Source organism: Pholcus phalangioides, unplaced genomic scaffold (assembly GCF_987345545.1).
Source record: "Pholcus phalangioides strain wild (caught in Gottingen) unplaced genomic scaffold, Ppha-v1.0 ptg000007l_1, whole genome shotgun sequence".
Taxonomy (NCBI): domain Eukaryota; kingdom Metazoa; phylum Arthropoda; class Arachnida; order Araneae; family Pholcidae; genus Pholcus; species Pholcus phalangioides.
In genome coordinates, this window is record NW_028301600.1 from 27,127,576 (window position 1) to 27,148,992 (window position 21,417).

Consider the following 21,417-nt stretch of genomic DNA (forward strand, 5'->3'; position numbering starts at 1 on the left):
ATCTCTAAGGAATAAATACGGTGCGAATTCGCTTCAGAGTAAGTATAATTGTTATTTCGCTGGTTTATTGCAATAACGTTCATAATGAAAGATACGTCTGCTTAACCTAGGGGCAATGACCTCGTCCATTTTTGTACACATTCATAGAAAAAAATTTCATTTTGTGAGGAAATTTTCTTCCAGTCTATTTTTAGCAGCATACCACAGAGCTTAAAAAATTTCATTTAAATAATGAAGGAAAAAACCGAATGTTTTCATACCCATTAAAGATTTGTTTTTGACCACAAATTGTCAGTCGGACTCCACCAACAGCATACATTAGGAAAACAATTGAAGTGAATATGTCATCACTGACACACAAAAACTAATGGATAGAGGAAAAACAAGACCTAAAAAAAAATATGCATAACATTGTTTGTAATTAACTTTATGGAAATTTTTTCCATCAAGAAAGTACGAGTTATGTTACAGAATTTCAATCTAGCCAACAAGAAGAAAATGAAATATATAATTTATGCTGCTGCAAACCACAAAGGCGACTGGATCGTTGACACAAGAAGAATAATTTAAAAAAAGATAAAAGAAAGACCAAATTAAGTATTCACACGTATGAAATGACGACATAATATCAAATTCTTTTAAACCTTGAAAATTGGGACTTCGTTCTTGTTTTCGGGACACTTCGTAGTGTCAAGCCCCGGGGTTCTATTGCAAAGCGTTTTTTTAATATCGAGATTAATAGGCATGGAGGCAATTTAATGAAGTCGATTGACAGGTAAATAATAGTGATGATAATAATAATAATGTGAAAGTAATAAAATCTGTTAGATGCGAATTTGGGCCGGACGCAACGTACGTAAGAATGAATAAAAACAGAAGGTTGGCAAATGAGAGGCATAGAGAGCCTCGCCGTCCGCTTTTTATTTTTTATTCATTAATCTTGTCGTCATTCAGATTTCGTGGAACTCGTCAAATGAATCACACTGCAATCCTCTTTTGTCGGTTGTTCTGCTCAGATGAACACTTAGATGACACAAGAAAGAAAAAAACTCACAACAAACACGCACGTCACCTACTAATGTCACTAGAATACCAATAACCTAATCCCTATAATGGACATTCGACGACTAGTTTCAACTTTTAGCCACAACAAAGAACGAAAACTACTTCATCATTCTTATATGATCACATATGCTTAAACCTTTTACCAGCCGAATTCCGATTTGGATTGATTTTCTTAATTTTTTTTCCCATTCCCCTTCTGATGCTTTAGAAGAGAGTTTAGAGATATCAACCAAAAATTCTTTCTCAATACAGAAAAGCTTTATGTTTTCTGGATTTGGTCATGCCCATAGAAACAACATTAAATTAAAAAATATATATATTCTTCCTTCAAAATAGGTGATTTAAAAAAAAATTAAATTTGTAGCACAAGTGCAGAAATTAGTAAAAGTTTTGTTTTGTGAATTAAGTTTGGAATGTCACATATCCATGAGAAAAAAATTAATCTCTTTCATGAATGAAAACTATTTCTTTCAAATTAATAAAACCGATGTTTTCAATGGGGAACATTGGCCGTTAAAAGGTTAACCTTCTAACTTAGAGTCTTATGAGAGTCTCTGAGGATCTAGTTGAACATATTTCGGTGGGGGAAGAGTTTTCTTCCAGTGATCATCGTATCGTCAGATTTCACTGTAACTTTTTCTCGGGTAAGGTTGATAACAAAAGAATGGTTCCTTGTTTTCGGAGAACTAACTTTGATGTTTTGAGAAGAAGTTTAGCGGAAGTTTTCAAAGACCGGTTGGAATCAGTAAGGGTTGTTAAGTCAATGGGAGGAATTTAGTACGAAACTGTCCTATGTTTTGCACGACGTCATACCCTTTGTTCGAAAAAAGCGTGTTTGTACATCGCACCCTCTATGGTTCACGGATAGCGTGCAGAACCTTAATCTTGAAAAGAAAAGAGCATTCAGAGAGTATAAAAGTGGACGAGGTAACCTATCATTGTTTACTGATAAAAGAAGACTGTTGAAGAAAGCGATAAGGGATAGTAAAAAGGAAGTTGAATCAAGGTTGGCAGATAACATTGGCTCTGACCCAAAATCATTTTTTCGATACGTCAATAATGAATGTAAGGGGACAGTTGGACCCCTCTCGATAGGAGGCTCTAGGGTAGAGAGCAATGTAGGCATGTGTAGTGCTTTCAATGACTTTTTCGCGTCAGTTTTTAATGGAGATAATGATATTCGATATACGGGTGTTGCATGGGGTAATAAAACCCTCAACAATATTCAAGTAGAAGACGATGAGTTCCTAAATCTTATAAGAAATGAATGTGCAAGCAAAGCACCAGGACCAGATGATATCTATCCCAGGGTCCTCAGGGAATGTGCCAATGAATTGTTGGGGCCAGTCGCACAGATATACAGGAGTAGGGTTGCTGAGGGTATCGTCCCAAGAGATTGGAAACTTGCTAATGTTGTTCAGATATTTAAGAAGGGTAGTAGAGAAGCTGTGTCCAATTATCGTCCAGTGAGTTTGACGAGCTCCCTCTCGAAAATTTTGGAAATTATTATCAAAAGGCAGTTTGTGAAGTGGATAGGCGAAAATAATGTATTGTCGGATAGTCATCATGGGTTCAGGAAGGGAAAGTCATGTGTAACTAACCTCCTTTGCTTCTATGATCACGTGACTAAGGCTTTGGGTTAGAGCGAAAATGTCGACGTTGTTTACCTTGATTTCCAGAAGGCATTCGATCGGGTCCAACATGGCAAACTCTTGAAGCGTTTACACGAGATTGGAATTGGGGGCAACTTGCTGAATTGGATAGAATCGTAGTTAAGAGATAGGTCGCAACGAGTTATGGTGAACGGGGAATTCTCTGGTTGGACAGACGTCACAAGTAGAGTTCCTCAGGGAAGTGTCCTTGGCCCCATACTTTTTTCACTTTTTATCGATAAACTCGATCAGGGTATCGATGGGATTACTAGCAAATTCGCAGATGATGTGAAGCTAATGGGGGTAATCGGGAATGAAAGAGATAGGGAGTTGCCCCAGACCAACTTAAACAGAATTGCATCATGGGCAAATGAATGGAGCATGACGTTTAGCGTTGATAAGTGCATGGTCGCTCATTTTGGTTCGAACAACCCATGGTTCTCTTACGAGTTGAATGGTGTCACTATCCCGGATGCAACTAGGATCACCGATTTGGGAATTCTATTGACGAGCGGCTTAGGTTTTCTGAATATTGTTCAGCGGTGGTCAAAAAAGAGAATAGAATGCTTGGTCTCATTTTCAAGAAGGTCTCTTCGCGTTCTCCTAAAGTCATTCTTCCGCTTTTTCGAGGCTTAGTTCGTCCTGGACTGGAGTATGCTGTAAGGTTTTGGAGACCATACCTACAGAGGGACATAGACTTAGTTGAAGGGGTGTAGAGAAGAGCTACGCGTGTCCTTATTGGCACACGGGGCTTGAATTATGAAAAGAGACTTCATTTTTTGAATATGTTTACATTGGATGAACGCAGGTGTCGAGGAGATATGATTGAAGTGTTCAAAAAATTTTCAATGGGATGGATAGGAGGAACCATGAACTTTTAGTACTCCGCCAACCGACTGCTTTTACAAGGGGACACCAGTATCGATTGGTGAGGGACAATGCAAGGTTATGGTGCCGCAGGGGGAATTTTTCTCTAATACGGTTGTTAATAAATGGAATAGCTTACCCCCGGAGGTAGTAAATTGTAACACAATTAACACGTTTAAAAAGAAATACGATAAACATGTTGGGGTAAATCGAGAAGCTATCCATTCTTAGAATAAGACAACCATAAGTATTCTTTATGGGCGTTGTATAATATTTTATCATGTGTATATATTGTTTATAATTTATGTTAATTGCATTTTTAATTGGGTTGCTGTATTTTTGAAATATATGACATCCATATTTTTATGGGCATCTTTTTATCAGCCACCTCGTTGGGCATTTTGTCTGTTGTGGCGTTGTATTTGTATTTGTATTTATGGGTTCTCAAAAGAAAATTCTCGAACATAAGCACATATTTTGTCTGTAACTCTAAATGATTTAAGTGAATTCTATGGAGGAAAATCCTAGAATCTAAATGACATTTATTGAGTAATTAAGAGAATTATTTGTTTTCATTTGATCGACGTGGACACAACGTCATGTAAACATTTGTAAGTGGATGAACACTTGAAAAACGTTTAGTGGAATATTTATCCAATGGAAAAAATGAAAATTATTTGAAGACGAAAAAGAGTGACAGCGAAAAGCGTGGTTCTTGGCCGCGATCTTGTTGATTGTTGGCAAGAGTTTCATTCGGGAGTAATCCACCCGACACGTGAATGAAATGATGGTGAAGAATCCATTCCATTGAACAAGAAAAAAAAAAGAATATTTTTTTCGTCGTTCCTCTGCTTTAATTAGATGAAGATTATATGAATCATAACCGCTGAATCCTTTAAATAGTTCTCGAAATAATCTTTCACAACTGCCTCATTTATTACCGGTAGACATTTTTCGAATAATTTCGTTTCGCGCGGGAATATACAGAAGTCAAATTCCAGTTGTGTATGCAAAAGACGGCCACGTTTCGTGACGAATACCAGATTCTTATTTTTTTTTTTTTTTCATAAGTAATATTTTGACTCACCTCAGGGTTTTGTGAGTCATATCATAACGCATACCATACCTGTTACTGATTCTTGGGAATTTGTCTCGGCCATTGACAATAACCTAGATGATTTCTTTACTGAATCATGAAATTCTCAGTCAAAACATTAGAATCTATCGATCCATTTTTTTAGTTGTTACATGGAAACCAGGTAGTTTCTCTCTTAGCTACGTAACGCAAGTGTAATCTGCAAACATTAACAAAACAATAACAACGTATTGAAATACATTAATTCGACACGAGAACAATCGAGTTAAATTTGTATTCCCCACGTGCTCTGCGTCTGATACGAGATGGAAAAAAAGAACACACGGTATAAATTAGATAAAGACAACGAAAGACGTCGAGTCGTTTGTTGAGGTCGGGTAGTTGCGGTTAAAAACTAATTGTTAACATGAGAATACGGAGATTATCTTATACCACTTCTTTCTTATACACGTACTTTCCACGGGTCCTTACTTGGGGAGTTCCTCCGGTTTGTATAATCATCGGTTTTTTCTCAGACAAAACCTTCCGGGCAGAGTTATAAGATGCTTCTTTCTGGACATCGTGGCGACTATTGGTATTTTTTCATCAAGACAGTCGACATAACATAATTGAAGGCCATCAAAAAATCAAGATGAAGGTCATTGTTTTTTTTTATCCCCTTCTTTCATTATATTTATTGTAGTAAGTTATATATATATATATATATATATACTGTGTAATACCGAATATATTTTTTAAAATGATGATAAAATCTCTAATTCTTATTAATGTCAGTGAAATTTCTTATGGGGATGGTTTTTCTTTGAATGCGGTGAGGAGAAAAATTTATACATATTTTTGTTGAAATTGTCGTTTCTACGAAATTATTTTTTCAAGTTTCAGTTCCAAAATCTCAAGAGGAATACGCCATTCTTTGAACGAACATTTGTTATGGAACATCTCGGAAAGAACAAACAAATAATACTTTTAGCGCGCGTGAGTGTGTGTGAGAACTAATACACATATTCTTTTTTTTATCTTTTTACGCATGTGTAGATGGAACCGCCAAAAAATGAAACACGCTTAAATCAATACATAGAAAGCATCTAGAACAGTTCTTTTTCCCGCCATAACGGTAAGATATAGGTCTAAAAGAGAGAGTGACAGGTAAAGGGAGAGAGGGTCGACGTTATCCCGTGAAAAATCGTTCCTTTTCTACGATACCTGCGTTCTCGAAAATTCTACGAAGTTCCGTGCCTCGAGAGAATATTACGTTTAAAACATTTCCATTTCTCTCGAGTAGAATGTTAACCTTCCCTCCTTTCGTTTTACGAGTTTTTTCTTCCCCTTATTTTTCCTTCTACATAAGAGTTTTCAAACTTCTGTAGAAATTCATTCGAAATTCTCACCAAGAATCTCAATTTCAAGGCAAAAATTTTTTTCTAAGTGTATAAGGTATTTGAGAGATAAAGGGAAACTGAAACCAATCAATGAAATGATAGCCAATACTCGCCAACAGTATATAAGGCGATTTGATAGCAATTCATTATTTATAGTTTTTTTTAAAGGAAAATATTGCCTATAATGCTGAATAAATGAAATAAAACATAATCAGAGCAAATATTTAAAACCCGACGGGTCTTAAATTTATTTCACTCTCGTTCTTATGTCTAATAATGGCATTCTGGGGTGCCGAATTAGCTGTGATTCTTTGCCTTAAACATTGCTTTTATAATTTCAATTTTTTATGTTAAAATATATGATATTTTCTCAAAGTTTAGTTATTAATTGCAGGCTTTAAAACATTATTTTTAGAATCAACTTTGAAAGACACTTTTTTTTGTTAATTGGGAATTGAAAGCAAAAAACTGCGTGTCAGACTAGATATTGCGAAAGGAAAATGAAATGAATGGGTAAAAACATCGAAGAAAAATAAGTACCATGCACAATTTCAGAAATATCGAATATGGAATTTTATTTGAATAAGTTTTTTTTTTAATCTTGAGACACCTTAAGTAGTCGTTATACATGACAATATGGAACGTTGCGGTCAAGGTCCAAATTCTAGCGTCTTCGTAAAGGGCCGGCCATTTCGCACGTTTCCCCAGACTTCAGACTGGGACTCAGACTTTCGCCACTCTGCGAAATTACCGACCAGTGCTGACTATTTCACAATAAAAATTAATTTTACACCGTTAGATTTGAATGTTCTCGATCAAACTATTGCTATTACAAAGATTTCTCGGAAGTAGGAAATAATGAAGATGCTTCGGGCTGTTATAAAGGAGAGGAAAAAAAACCTCATTAGCATATAGTTTTTTCCTCGTTTGATCAGGTGACCATCCAATAGAATGTCTTTTTGAATCTGAATGGTTCCCGTAAAGTAGACCAAAGGAAGGATTAAGACGAATGATTCATGTCAAAAGAAACAAAAATGATGTCTATTGTATTTTTAAAAAAAAAGTTTTATGGTATTGAAATGTGTTTTATATGCGGTGTTGATACGGAAAAATTTGACTCATGTCAAATGTTGGATTTTCACGCGTTGAGTCGTGATTGTGCCAAGTTTTTTTGCTGTTTCTTTTTAAAGACACTGTTTGTTTATACGTACCGTAATCCAGGGCAACTTTGCACCTACGGGGCTTACTTTGCACCAATCCTGAAAAACATTCAACGTCACCTAGTGCTATTCTAATGAAATTTCCAAACAGTTTTGATTTTAAGGAAACAGATATTTTCTGGATATTATGCTGAGGTGTACTGAGAAAGAAAAATCAAGTAAAAAAAAACAGAAACGAATATGTGTGTAATTTTTCTTTTGTGTGTATGTGATAATTATATTTCATGATTATAACTTGATTAATGTCAAATATATGAAAAAATTGTCTGTTGCCAAGTGTATACAAATCATGGAAACCTGGACGGATCGTGTGATCCCTTGGGTGTAATATTTAGAATGTAATACGTGTTTTGTATCTGTGTTAATTGTGATGTGTTTATGTTAAATACATTTCCATTAGAATTTTTTGTATCCGCTGGGACTCGAAACCAGACCCTATCGCTCACCGGGAAAGCATACTACTATCTACACCACTGAAGATACGACCCTCTGTATGCCTTCTTTATTTCACGCACTGTGGTGCGAGGCGCTGAAGTAGAGGCATTAATAGCCTCTCTTAATTTGATTTTGCCCGACAAGAGAAGAATACAAATACAAACACAATAGACACAACAAACAAATTGGCCAACGGAGTGGATGAAAACAGATTACCATAAAAAATATGGATATCAAATATAACCAAAATACAGCAACCCAATACAAAAGCATAAAAAATGACATCATCGGTTAACTCATGTATAGTGTTTGAGTTACTGATGTATTCGTCATTTTGGATATCGTTTGTTAAACATATCTGTGCTGCTTGATAGCATTTTGAATTTTTGCCAAGAAAAGTTGCATTTTGTTGTCAAAATAATATTTGGGGGCGCAGTAGCCCGGTCGATAAGATGCTCGCCTAAAGTACCAAAGGATGTTTAGAGGTGTCGCAAGTTCAATACCCGGTTCGTCCTTGTCAGAAAACTTTCCTGACGCAGGGGCACAACAAAAAACGGCGACTTGACCGCAGCAAAAAATTACTACCGCAGGGAGTTCCCCCATCGAGGGGAAAGCGCACCAACCTCTCGATGAGTATAAAAAAAAACAAGCCTGCCGTTCGGAATCGGCAATAAGTTGTAGGTCCCGGTCTAATTAGCCCTCGTGTGCAGAAAATGACCGTGGTGCGACAAAAATGATCAAATGATCAAAATAAGATTTAATTAGGAAGTAAATGATGTTCATTTGTATGCAGAAACTCTAACTGTCGTTTAAATTATTTTTCATTATCTGATCGATAATAATTTGATGGTTACGTTCTGAGCAAAACTGGGGCTAGTTTGCACCACCTAAAAAGTCGTGTAAAGCAGTGTTTCTCAAACTGGGGCCATATCGCCCCTCTTGTGGTCCTGAGATACTCCAAGGGGGGCAAGGGTAAAAATCAAGTTGAAAGGGAGCCATGACGGGCTGTTAAGGGGGCCGCAAAGCGCTCTGAAAAAATTTAGATTTAGAGAAATGAAGCTTCAAGTGAAAATATGGCAGGAAAAAAAAAGTGAAGTGTGACTACACTTTTAGAATGAAGCAAAACTGCCCATATAGCCAAGGCCATCTTAACACATGCTCCTATCCAGACACAGCCCGGGGCCTTGAATACATAATAGGACCCCCACCCCCGATAGATACGATACTATTTTCTTCGAAAATAAGTATGTAAATATTTGTATACGTGTATTTCCTGCCAGGTAGCCCCCCCCCCCCCAATGCTGTTAAAATGACCCTGCATACAACCAGGACCATCTTCACACAAGGGCCTCATCCAGGCACGACCCTGAACCTGATGTCAGTAGTGGGTCCTACCAGTAGAGATAGAAGGCCTCTGCAGTGTTTGCCATAAACGTCATTCAGACTACCTAGCAAGTTTGCCACATTTTGAAACACAGCATCCTATTTCGTTTCTTCTTATTTTAGCGTAGAATCTTCCTGATTGGCTCACAAATACCGCGTAGTATATGGATGTGGGGCATAGAAATCACCAATTCTGAACCCGATCATTTCTTTTCCTCACAACGATGATACTGGCACGAGCAGGGAATTTTTTTTCCCTGAATATTCTGAGGGAAAATGGACTGCTTACTGACGTCACAAGCAGACTGCGGAGGCCTTCTATCTCTAGGAAGTGCTGGTCCTACATGATAATGTACAATGATTTGCGAGAGTAAGGAAATACGTAAGCTGTTACTTCCAGCTAAAGTAAAAGGACTCCGGGGCATCTTTTTTCTCGAGGGCCATGGTGTTGAGACGCCACTGCATAGAAGCCTCCTCCCTACAAAAACCTCACTGAATCGGGGATGGGGGTCAATCTTACTCACAAAATTTTTTTCAATATCAAAATTCGCTCAAAATATCAATTATATAAGTAAAATGGAACTAGTTCCTTGATTGAGGGAGAGCAGATAAAACAAAGGGGGCCGCGACGAAAATAAGGTTTAAAAGGGGCCTTGGGCGAAAAAGGTTAAGAAATGCTGGTGTAAAGCAACCCCAAAATATTTTTTTACTAATGGAAATTCAGAATCCATGATTTGAAAATAAGAAGAATGATTGACAGAGATAATAGCAACATCCATGAAAATTCAGAATAAGTGAAAGCATGGGCGGAGATACGGAGGGGAGCAATGTCCCCCCCCCCCCACCCCCAGCGCAAAAGTTGGAGCCGATTGATGTAATGTATATGCGTATATATGAATTGACCATCACCATGCTGCCCGCCCCCTTCTCCATACTTTAAAGTCTATCTCTGCCTATGAGTGAAAGTAGAAAGTAATAAGAGTACACAGCAGCCATGAAAATTCAGAATAAGTGGAGTAAATAATTACAGGCAGCACACCTATGGCAATTCAGAATAAATGAAAGAAATAATTCCCGCATCCAGAAAAATTCAGAATAAGTGAAAAAAATAATTCCAGAATTGATGAAAATTTAAAATTTCAAAAATGATGGAAGTTTAGTTCCAGAACTGATGGAAATTTTCAGAATTTATGCGAATAGAATAAGAATTCAGAATTAAGAAATAGAATCATTTCATTCTAGATGAAAATGCAGATTTTTCCAGAATTGTAAAAATTCATAATTCCAGAATGAATGAAAATTCATAATTCCAGAATGGATGAAAATTCAGAATTCCAGAATGGATGAAAATTCAGAATTCCAGAATGGATGAAAATTCAGAATTCCAGAATGGATGAAAATTCAGAATTCCAGAATGGATGAAAATTCAGAATTCCAGAATGGATGAAAATTCAGAATTTATGTAAGAAATTATTATTACTGTAATTGCGGGAAGGCCTTTGGGGCCCCCCGGCCGGTGCGACCGCACCTGTCACACACTCCTAAGGGTGGCCCTGATTTAGCGATCAAGACCCCCTTTAGTACCTGTCAAGTCCCATTCAAACCGATATTACTCACATTCATAGTAAAAATGAAAAAAAAAAATGCATTCTCTGCGAAAAACCGGAAGCTACAATTTTTGAGAAGGAATTTTGAAAAAATTCCCAGCACCTCGGACAGGGCCGTCTTAAGAGCATCATGGGGCCCCCGGCAAAGTGATTTCATCGAGGCCCTACCTGGCAAATTCTCGAAAAATTCAACTACCCCTCATTTTTCACCCCCGGGTGGGCCCATGCGTTAAGACGGCACTGACCTCGGATTATCCGGAACCTCGAACTTATTCAGACCACTGTACGTTATTTTTCCTCTGGACCATTTCGGAAATCGGTCGCCAAACTTCAGCAAGATTTCACCGTCGATGGCAAACCTGGATGACGTGTTCATTTCGCGGGAATTTCCGAAACTTCATTTTTGCGCTGAAAGAGGGGGGGAAAAAACGAGAAAGAGAGACACTCTCTCTCGCGCGCGCGCGCGGCTTTCGCGCTCATGACGATGACATGACTTATTATTACGCCGTACACACGATTCGAGCATTTGTGCCGCTCGTGGGCGCTACGATCGTTTCTTTGACAAACGAAGCACTCGGTTTAAAACTTGCGAGCGGGGCTCTGACCCAAACAGAAGGAGCATTGCATCCTTTCGAGTGATGTTTGGTCGGACTGACGACAATATTATCTACCTATATAATCTACCTCTCTCTCTCTCGAACCAAATAAATAAATCACTTCCGAGTGTTCGGTTTGAATTCGTCTGATGGGCTCGTGACCGTATCGTAACTAGTGTCCGGCCAGCATGCATAGACGATGGTCAGTGCTTATCCAACCACGGGTGGTTTGCATCACGTCTATGGTGTTCGTGTCTTTAGTTGCTGTAGCCGAGATGCTGCCGACCATCCGTTTTTCAACTGGAGAGGAACCCATCACCTTTGGACAACGTCGAGAGGACAGTAAGATTCTAGATGCCATCAAGCAACGTATTCTCGCCGATTTGGGGCTGACCAGAGTCCCGGACGTATCACGTGCGGTGATTTCTTCCGAGAAGATGGAGGCTATGCTCGAACTTTACAAGAGAAGTGTCCAAGAAGAGGATGAAGATGATGACGAGGACGATGATAGCTCGACGAACAGGAAAAAGCACAGTGTGGAGAGGATCTATAGCTTCTCGGCTAAAGGTGAGTTTGCTTTCCTGCAAACAAATCCGTAAAATAACGCAATCCCGTGCATGATTATATCTACAATAGAACCTCCCATAATGGACACTCTTCATTAGCGGACAAAACTTTCGGTTGCTTAAATTATCGAGCCTATTATATTTGCCCAATTATATTTGCCCATTATCGAGAGGTTCTACTGTATGTAGATGAGCGAATATTTATTGGGTGGAAAATACCGATAGGTAAGTCATTGTAGATATTGTAGATTGGAATCGAAAATCATTTCACAGGCTAAAATGCTCACATATGCGAGGTATGTACACAGAAAAATACAGTGAAACCTCCCTGAGACACCCTACATATATATATATATATATATATGGAAACAATTTTTTCTATACTATCTTCTCTCTCTCAGGGAGGTTTTTCTGCATATATTTTTTTTCTCAAAATTCCGTGTATACATTGATATAAAAATATTTTATTCCCACTATAAAGCAAAAAAAATATCAGTTATTATTGACGATATATTTGAATATAATCTCTTATTGTTCAACAACCGTATTTGTGTATGTCTGATCCATCCCACGTGAACCAAGTTATATTTCCCGCCATTAATCGTAACGGTTTGTGAGGTATTTGACGCCGAATCGCGCCAATTTCACTGTCGATCGATTACTGTACTGACAGTTGCGTGGGAAAAAGTGAAAACGAGATGTTTCGATCGAAAACATCTCGAGAGATATTTGTGTATTTTCCTTTGTGTATTTTTCCTTAAAAACTCTCCATTTTTATAACTCTGAGGTTACAAATAGTTGAATTCATTTAAAAATCAATTCATCTTTAGCTGAAAACGTCAATAACGAGGAGGATGCGTAAACTTACGTATAAGAAAATGTTTCTCGAAATTTTGGAATTTCATTATGTTTTATAGTATATTCCACGTGAAATCCACCACGATTGAGATTCATTATGTAAATAAAATTGTTGTTAGGAAATGGAATATATAAGTAGTTTCAATTATGACGCATGTAGTTTTCAACTTAGGATTGTTCTTTATTCTGTTATGAGAAATTGAATGGACATTTTAAAGACAAATAATTGTTTTTTTCAATGGTTTAATGATTTTCTCGTTGCCGAAATGAATATTTAATTTTTTATCGCGTCATCAGTTTTGTTTTCATTCAGAAAAACAAACAAATGCGTAAGAATTAGAATTGTAATTATCATACACCACATGAGTCTTCATCGAAAACAGAACCACAAAAAGTACCGTTTTCTTATCGGATGTTTCTTTTAGGTGCATTTAACCGGAAACTCTATAAATTAATTTTAAATTATTTGAAATGTCTCTCTCGGAAAATTGTGAAGTATGGGGTAAAATAGACGCCGTAGTAAATTGGTTTAATTTATAGCGGATATTTATCTTTTAAAATCGATATAATTTAGTGAGGAAGTTCTTTATATATTGAGAACCAAAATTTTCTACTTTGTTTCCATCTTAACCACAATAGTCCAGAGCGCAATGTCTGAAACGCTGTAGTTCCGTAGGCACGTAACTTAAAGAATGTTTTAAGAATTCTTCTCTCGAGTTACTTTTTCTTGAAGAATTCCACACTAAAAAAAAATACGACTTTTCAAAAAATATATTTTCTCTTTCTCTCTCTTTATTATTTATACACATATATTTCTTCCATCTTCTCTCAAGTAGCGAATGTATAAACACAAGGGAGAGGAGTGGAATGCCATAAACATTGGAAACGATCCATTCACACATTCACTTGCCAGCGTTCTCCTTTATCATCCTTTTCGTCGTTGAGAAATGACGTAATCCTCATCTTAAAATTTGGTATAAATAAATGATACTAAATTTGAAATATGAGTAAAAGCTTTTGTTAAACGGAGAGATTTTCAAAACGTCTGTTTTCATAACACAGACTCCGTTAAAGAGTCAACACATTCTAACTGACATTTCAAAGCCTCGCCGGCCGACATTAATAATGTAGTATATGATTTTTTATTTTTATTTTTCTCCTTTATTCACAAAACCGCATAAAAAGACTATAAAACCCCATAGCAGCTGCTATTCTATTTTAAGGATAACCACTTCAGATGTTTGCGTATAATTATCGGATTGTCTGGCCTCTGGGGGGTTAATAGAAAGTGAATGCAAATTTAATACGGTATCATTTCCGGGAGGATGAGCATCCATAAAGCATATGACTATCTGTGGTTTTTGAGTCTAATAAGGATAACAACATCTATCCGCATCCCATCCCTGACCACAAAAAGAACACTTCGACCGGAGCAGATGTCTGTGGTTACGCTATCCAAAAGCGTTAAAAGGATTTAGCTTTTTTTTTACTTCATTGAATATTTTATGTTAATACAGCGAATAGAGATTGTTATCATCAATACCCAAACGAGTGAATAAAAATAAATTCCATTTAATACATCGATTGTTATACATCTGTAAAATTTATTAAGGATTACGATACGGGGGAGAATAACCTTTAATTTGAGAGTACAGTGATACCTTGGCTAACGAACGCCTCGGCTTATGAAGTTTTCGGCTAATGAAGATTTTTTCCGCAATTTTACGGCCTCGGCTAACGAATATGGATTTAGCTAACGAACATTTTTATTGATATGGATGCATATTCTAACCTAACACAGCCACCGTGTGACCTACCTGAATTTCCACGCCGATCATCATCAGAATTGCAGTCACTCGAGCCCGTACATAATCGAGTCCAGAAATGAGCTGCTCAAATCAGAAATTAATGGGGATACCGATTGTGTGCATGGTGGAAGATGAAAAGATCTTCAGTTTCTCATCTTCTAGTAAATTCCCATGTATCCAATTTTAGATAATGACTCATAATCTTGACTTTAGTCAGTTTCAGTCATTGGTCAGGTTTTATTATTATTATTTCTTTTTTGTGCTTCTTCAGTGTTTTATGAAACTCATCTTTAAACTTTGGGGAACACCTGGGACGAATTAAACGTTTTCCATAATAATCTATTGGAAATCACGTTTCGGATAACGAAAATTCCGGCTTGCGAATGTAATTTCGAAACCTTCGAAATCTTCGTTAACCCAGGTATCACTATTTTCAAAGGCGTCTTTTTCATGAAAAGTTACATATTATAAATCTAAGAAAAACTATTGTAAATGGAAGAGTTTCGATTCATCCAGTTTTTTAACTGTTTTTGGATATAAAATAAAAAATAATTCATTTTTTAAGCGTTTTTTCATTTTATCAACACTTTTTCTCGAGAATATAATACGATAGAAATATATAATTAGTCGAATCAGTGGTGGTTATAGATTTTTAATATGGATATTTTTGATTAAATATTAGTTTTATCCCAATTATGTTAATTATAATTAAATTAGTTTGATATAATTGAAACATTATTTATTCATATATACTGTATATGAATGTTAATATGAAACCGTGTAGCTGGACTTTCAATTCTCATATTTATTGTAAGGATACTAAGATATCATTATATAGATACTAAAATATAATTTTCAAGTTCAAATTAATTAATCATTATTAATTTAGCAATTAAAAAAATATTCATTTGCCATAATTTTTTTTTTTTTTTTTTTTTGGAATTTGATTTCCGTGTTTACGGTTTCATATTCTGTGATATTTCTCCCAAAACACATGTGAGTTGGTGGTTTTAAAGAAACAAAATAATTTTTTTTTTGTTTTAGAGCCAAATGTTGTGAGGCACAAAAAAAAAAAAACAGGGCAAAAAATGAGACACATTCATGAAATTCCACGCGATCTTGTGTGACATACAGTGCTAAAAAAATTTTTACCCTCATGACTTCTTATCATCGTTCCTAACGGGCGTTACACAACGTTGCGTCAATAGAATCTCTACTCACAACGCATTGTTACTGATGGCTCGATATACTGAATACCCCCTCAGCGATCCTCTTAGTAATCAGTGTGTATGTGTGTGTGTGTGTGTGTGTGTGTGTCACACCGGCAGCCAAACTCTGTGACCTTGGATGCCATGAATGCTGAGGCGACAGACGTTGTCGTCGTCGCCAACTCGGGAGAATAATATAAGTAAATAAATAAATAAAATGAATTCTTGAGGTTTTACAGGTTTGCAGCAGTGAGAAGGAAAACTGGAAATTTAAGTCTTATTTTGAGAGGAATCATTGTTTCGATATTCCAACAGCTGGTCCTTATGTCTTCGGGTTTCTATATGTGACTGGTGTTATCATGCACATAGGTGTCAGGGTTCACACGGTTTATACGTGCATTTTTTACGGTAATAATTTTCGAGGAATCGATGACTACTCATATCGAAGGAAGTGTTAATCTGCAGGCACAGTCTATATTTTTGTTAAACGTATTGATTAGCTGCTGGTAGATTTACGTAAGACCATGAAAGAATGCTGGACTTGAATATGTTATCTAAATTTCTTATTTGAATTCTTCTACCACCTCAGATAAACCCATCCCTATATCTATGAGCATTCCGAATAACCAGGTCAGTAATTAGGTCGCTTACGTCATCACCGTACAGTAAAATATTTTATGCCACCGTGCTCAACTCAACTTAATGTTAAATATGTAGCAGACTTCAATTTTTTTTAACCGAAAATTTGAATGCGTTGCGTACCTCTAAATATGGTTATGCCCATAGGCCAGGATATTTGGTGGTTCCGCTGCCCCTCCACCTTCCCAAAAAGACTTTAATTGGGCTCTTTTATATGGATTTCCTATTAAGTTTTTGGTATAAAAAATGAAAAAAAAAAATGAAATGGATCACCGTACTTGTTAATGGATCCCAGAGTCATGTTAATTTCACCGTTATGGGCACCATGAGCGATTCTATTCATCAATTACCCAGTTTGAGAGAAACTCCCTATGGTAGGAGTTCTTAACCACGGATCTACGAACACCTTAGGGTCCTTGGAAAGATTTCAGTCGGTTCACGTGGAAATCAATTCATTGTTTTTACTCTTCTACATACTATATTATTTTGTAAAGGGGTCCGTATCCTTCGTTTTATTTGCGCGGAGCTGGGAGCCCACCTAACACTTTGTTATTGGCATATAGGGTCCATGGAATACAAAAGATTAAGAACCTCGCCCTATAGTATTTAACTCCCGTTCTATCTTATCTCGTATTTCATCTAAAACAGATTCGGCTGAACTCATAGGTCCTAACCATCTCTTTCCGAGAATTTTTGTTTTTATCTCAGAGCACCCCTGATATTAGGTCCAGCTGATGTGATTTCATACTTTACCTGTAGCTTCTACTGCCCTCGTGATCCATGCTTGCTCCCCTGGGGGAGCGATATCACCAATTTTGAGGACATTAATCTAAAACAATGCTGTTTCTAAGATACGAAGATTCCTCGGTTTGTCACCACGTGCGAGCACTAATTACAGTAACAACGAAATCATTCGATTTTTTCATGGTTTTTATTGATTTAAAATATTGTCTGATAGATGGCAGCACCAAGAGTGTCACTTTATTTTATTCCAAGATAAAGTAGTATGAAAATTTTGCTGGACTGAAACATTGTAACTGTATTGTAATCAGAGATACATTGCAACTCACCACGAACCAGTTCTGTTTTCTATTGTCGGTGATATTTTACTGCAAAGGATCAACACCTTTTTGTTTCGTTTCTTTTCACGCGAAAAATCAATTCTGCCCACCACACCTAGGCGCCTCACAGTTCAAGCTAGATCTTCTGGTTTCTTTGGATTTTTCAATAAATATATGTGCAAAAAATAATTCCCAAGTTAGTCATATCAAATTCCCTTGGGGTGAAAATGGGGTTAACAGATTCGAAAACTGCGAAAGGAGGACGCCTGCGTGCACCGCTGAGAAAAGGGGGGGGGGCAAATAACGATTTTTCTCCCTTCGCTTATAATGAATTGGTTCACCGTCTGACCAGTTTTATTGCTTTGCTTGGATCATGACGAGAGGTTTTCTTTGGTCAGCAACCTCGTCTTTTGTTACATTTATTAGCATTTCTGGAATCTTTTATATAGGCTTGTTAAGCTTTACCCTCAGAAGTTATTTTTTTCCTTGGGGAGAGTTGCTTCTTTGCCAAAGAAACGGCATTGAGTGTTGTTTGAATCCAATTTTCTTTATTTCTGAATGGAAGAGGTAACATTCCCTCCCCCACTTTAGCACATGGCAATTTTTGTTGGTGAGCACAAAATGCCATTCTCAAAATGGATGTTGTGGTTTTTTCTTCCAAAGTTGTTTTTCGGACTTTCTTTTTCACATTATCTCGAAACAAGCTGGGCCATGGTTAGAATAGTATGTGCAGTGCTTAGAGGCAACTTGGGTTTTATTATTCTGGTGATTACGATGGTCATTGGTCAAAACGTGTAAACATGTGCGGAAAAAAAAGACTCATAAAACATATCATAATAAATCATATTAATAAAGAGTGTGAATGTTTCAGAGTGAAAAAAAATTTTCAGAAAAAAAAGGAAAATAATCCGGAAACTTCAAAAGGAGAACACAAGGGCGAATTTTCCTAAACGTAGGAGGACGCTTAAAATGACATAAAAAAGAACGAAGTCTGCTAACCCTAGTTTGAAGGGTATGAAATTATGAAGGTACATATTATTGCAATAAGTTTCGAATTTTCGGGAAACCGGTGTTTTAGAAGAGGATTATTGCGCCATCTATGGAGATTTATTAAAAGTAAATCTTTTTGGATTGATCATGACGTAGATTAGTAAAATAAAAAAGTTGCGAGATTGCTTACGGAAGATGCAATAACGAGTAACACGTTCAACTGCTCGAACAGGTTGTCATAAATAAAGATTTCGTTGATAATAACTGCTAATGAGTAAAAAAACACAACGATCGAGTGAAAAAAAATGAATCCATTAAAGCAGCGTATATATATATATATATATATAACCATAATTTTTATTTATACCCTTTTTCCCGCTCTCACTTTCAGGGTTTAAATACTATTTTTAAGTATAAATGCAACCAAGGTGCAACGATGCTTTTCAAGTTATTTCAATAATATATTACATGCACGCATTTTTTTTTCTGGCTTCATCTCAAATACATCTTTCAGTTCATTTTGGAAGATGTTAGTTCACTTTTTTTTCCGCTCATGAAATATTCATGAATGAAAACACTTACCGGATCTGTGTTGAGGAAATAGCATGGCCACCGTAATTGGGCAGTTTTAAAAGTAACTAATTTTTTTTATTGCCTCTTTGGCTACAATTATTCACACCAAATTTACGGCAATATATTCTCGGTTGTAATGGGTGTCGTGAAAGTTGGTGTGTTGTGAGAAAGGGTAGGGTTTGAGTTTTACTTTAGGGAGCCCTGCCTACAAAGGCGTTAGGGAGTCTCAAAGATGGATGTTGAAGAGATTTCCGTTTGTCAGAGAATGTATGTGACTTAAATTTGTGGGGAACTATGTGAATGCCTCACTTAGGGCCGTATTCACCGACATGGTTTAAACCTGTAGTTACAATTTTTGGATGAGAGATCAACATAGATTGGTTAAAACCCTGAATTTAACCAATCCGTGTCGGTCTCTTATCAAAAAATTGTGGCTATAGCTTAAACTATGTCGGTGAATACCGCCCTCACCCATGCAGAAGACCGTCGTGAGATAGGTTAGTTTTACCTTACTGTTGGGTATTTTGCCCTTGAGTGTAGGATGAAGCTTCAGCTTGGCACTACTGTTCTGTAGCGCTAAGCCCTGCGGTTGAAGGTTATAGATCTGCATCGATAATAAAAACCACACGACGGACATTAAGAGGAGTGGCACCCCCCCCCCCCCCCCGCCGAATCAGACCTCTTTAGCACTCCACTCGGAGATAATTTCCGTTTCGCCCTGCTAAGTATCATACCGGGCAGGACTGCAGCGTCTGATTTACGAAAGAATCCTGCATACCTTCGGGTGTGTCAGGGGTTTACCAATGAGGTTACCCATACGGAAAAATCAGAGCCGTAAATAGTTTATCAGAACGACGGTTTTACCTTCTACTAAGTGTTTGTTTCTCTCAGAAGTTTTTGCTCATGTTGATTTTTATTAATCTCGAATCATAATTTGAAAAATAAATGGCTTTTGTTTCGTTCTTTATAGGTACGCCTGAAAGCCGAAAGCTATATGATGGAAGTGGAATTATTCGTCAGAAGTTACTGTTTCCACTGGACCTCACCTCGCAGTTTAGTGGATCTAAAGTGTCTCTGAAATCGGCAAAATTGAAAATCAAAGGATTTCAAACGGGTTCACAACCGAAAATACTCATATACAAAGTGATAAACAACTCACCGTCATCCAATGCATCTCTTGATCTAGTCATTGCCCATGCGGTTCAGTCAAATTTTTCATATCTCGCTAACGTCGACATATCAGACAGCATTCGAACGTGGACTAACGAACTGACAGATTTGAAGCTAGTTCTAGCCGTCGAAATGCTGAACTGTTCAGTCTCTGGGGCAAACGACGATACCACCTATGCAAAAAGTCAAGATCCAGCTATCTTGGATATTCTAGTCTCCGAATCTCCGAATCGAGTGAAACGCTCGAATCCTATTCCATATGATTTCTCTAACGATACGTCTTTAGACTGTACTCAAGGATTCCGTACCAAAATGTGTTGTCGTAGGGCTTTGAGGCTGTCTTTCGATGACCTGGGCTGGGACTGGATCATTCAGCCAACAAAGTTCGAAACGTTCTACTGCAAAGGGAAATGCCAGAGTGAAACAAAGAATTTTGCGAACACTCATGCGTTGATGCAGAGCATCTTGCATAGGAAAAATCACAGAGTACCGAATCCATGTTGTGCTCCGAAAAAGTTCAAATCTATGACTATGCTGCATTACGATGACAATTTTCCGCCCAACTTAGTCCTAACGAAACAAAAGGGCATGATTGTTAAAGAATGCGCTTGCACGTAAATTTCCTCTCGGGTATTCGAAAAAACGGTTAAAAAAACTTTATTTACCGTCACTATTCGGTTCATTGTGTAAGTGCATGTTGAAAACGCATATGACGTTGACGTTGTTCTGTATGTCTTGTGAATATTTGTGTAAATCACAGATGTGTTTATGTTTGTGTGTTATCTCCATCTTAACTCATTCTAAATTAAATATCCAGATATCATGCAACACTTTTGTCGTCCATTTTACTGCTAGTTGTTTTCATTATTACATATTTAAACACATAGGCGGAAATAGACTTGGAAGTCTGGGGGGGGGGCACGATGATGATGATGTCAATTGATATAAACATTAGATCAGCGGACTCCACCTTTGCCGCTGAGATGCAATGCTCCCCCCCCCCCGTATCTCCGCCCATGTTTAAACATCTACGCTGTATCATTCACATATATCTCTCATTCAGATAATTACCTGATGCCTCTTACTCATTTTTGTTTTTCAATGCCTATCCAAACGTGTTCGGATAATGCGTTTTCCTCCACAATATGTTTTTAGTTTCGGAACGGTACTTAGGCCGGCCAGCGTTACAAAAACATAGATTCAAATATTCAATGTTCAATACCTCATTGTAAAGAAAAAAAGAA

At 37.1% G+C, this 21,417-nt stretch overlaps 1 protein-coding gene across 1 annotated transcript; it reads left to right on the plus strand.

The window, feature by feature from the left end:
• The first annotated feature begins 11,295 nt into the window (after nucleotides 1-11,295).
• Nucleotides 11,296-20,999, plus strand: LOC149085129 (univin-like). Its single transcript, XM_089233926.1, has 2 exons — nucleotides 11,296-11,867; nucleotides 19,974-20,999. The coding sequence occupies exons 1-2, from the start codon at nucleotides 11,489-11,491 to the stop codon at nucleotides 20,789-20,791; spliced, it is 1,197 nt and encodes a 398-aa protein (XP_089090052.1). The 5' UTR covers nucleotides 11,296-11,488; the 3' UTR covers nucleotides 20,792-20,999.
• Nucleotides 21,000-21,417: the final 418 nt, after the last annotated feature.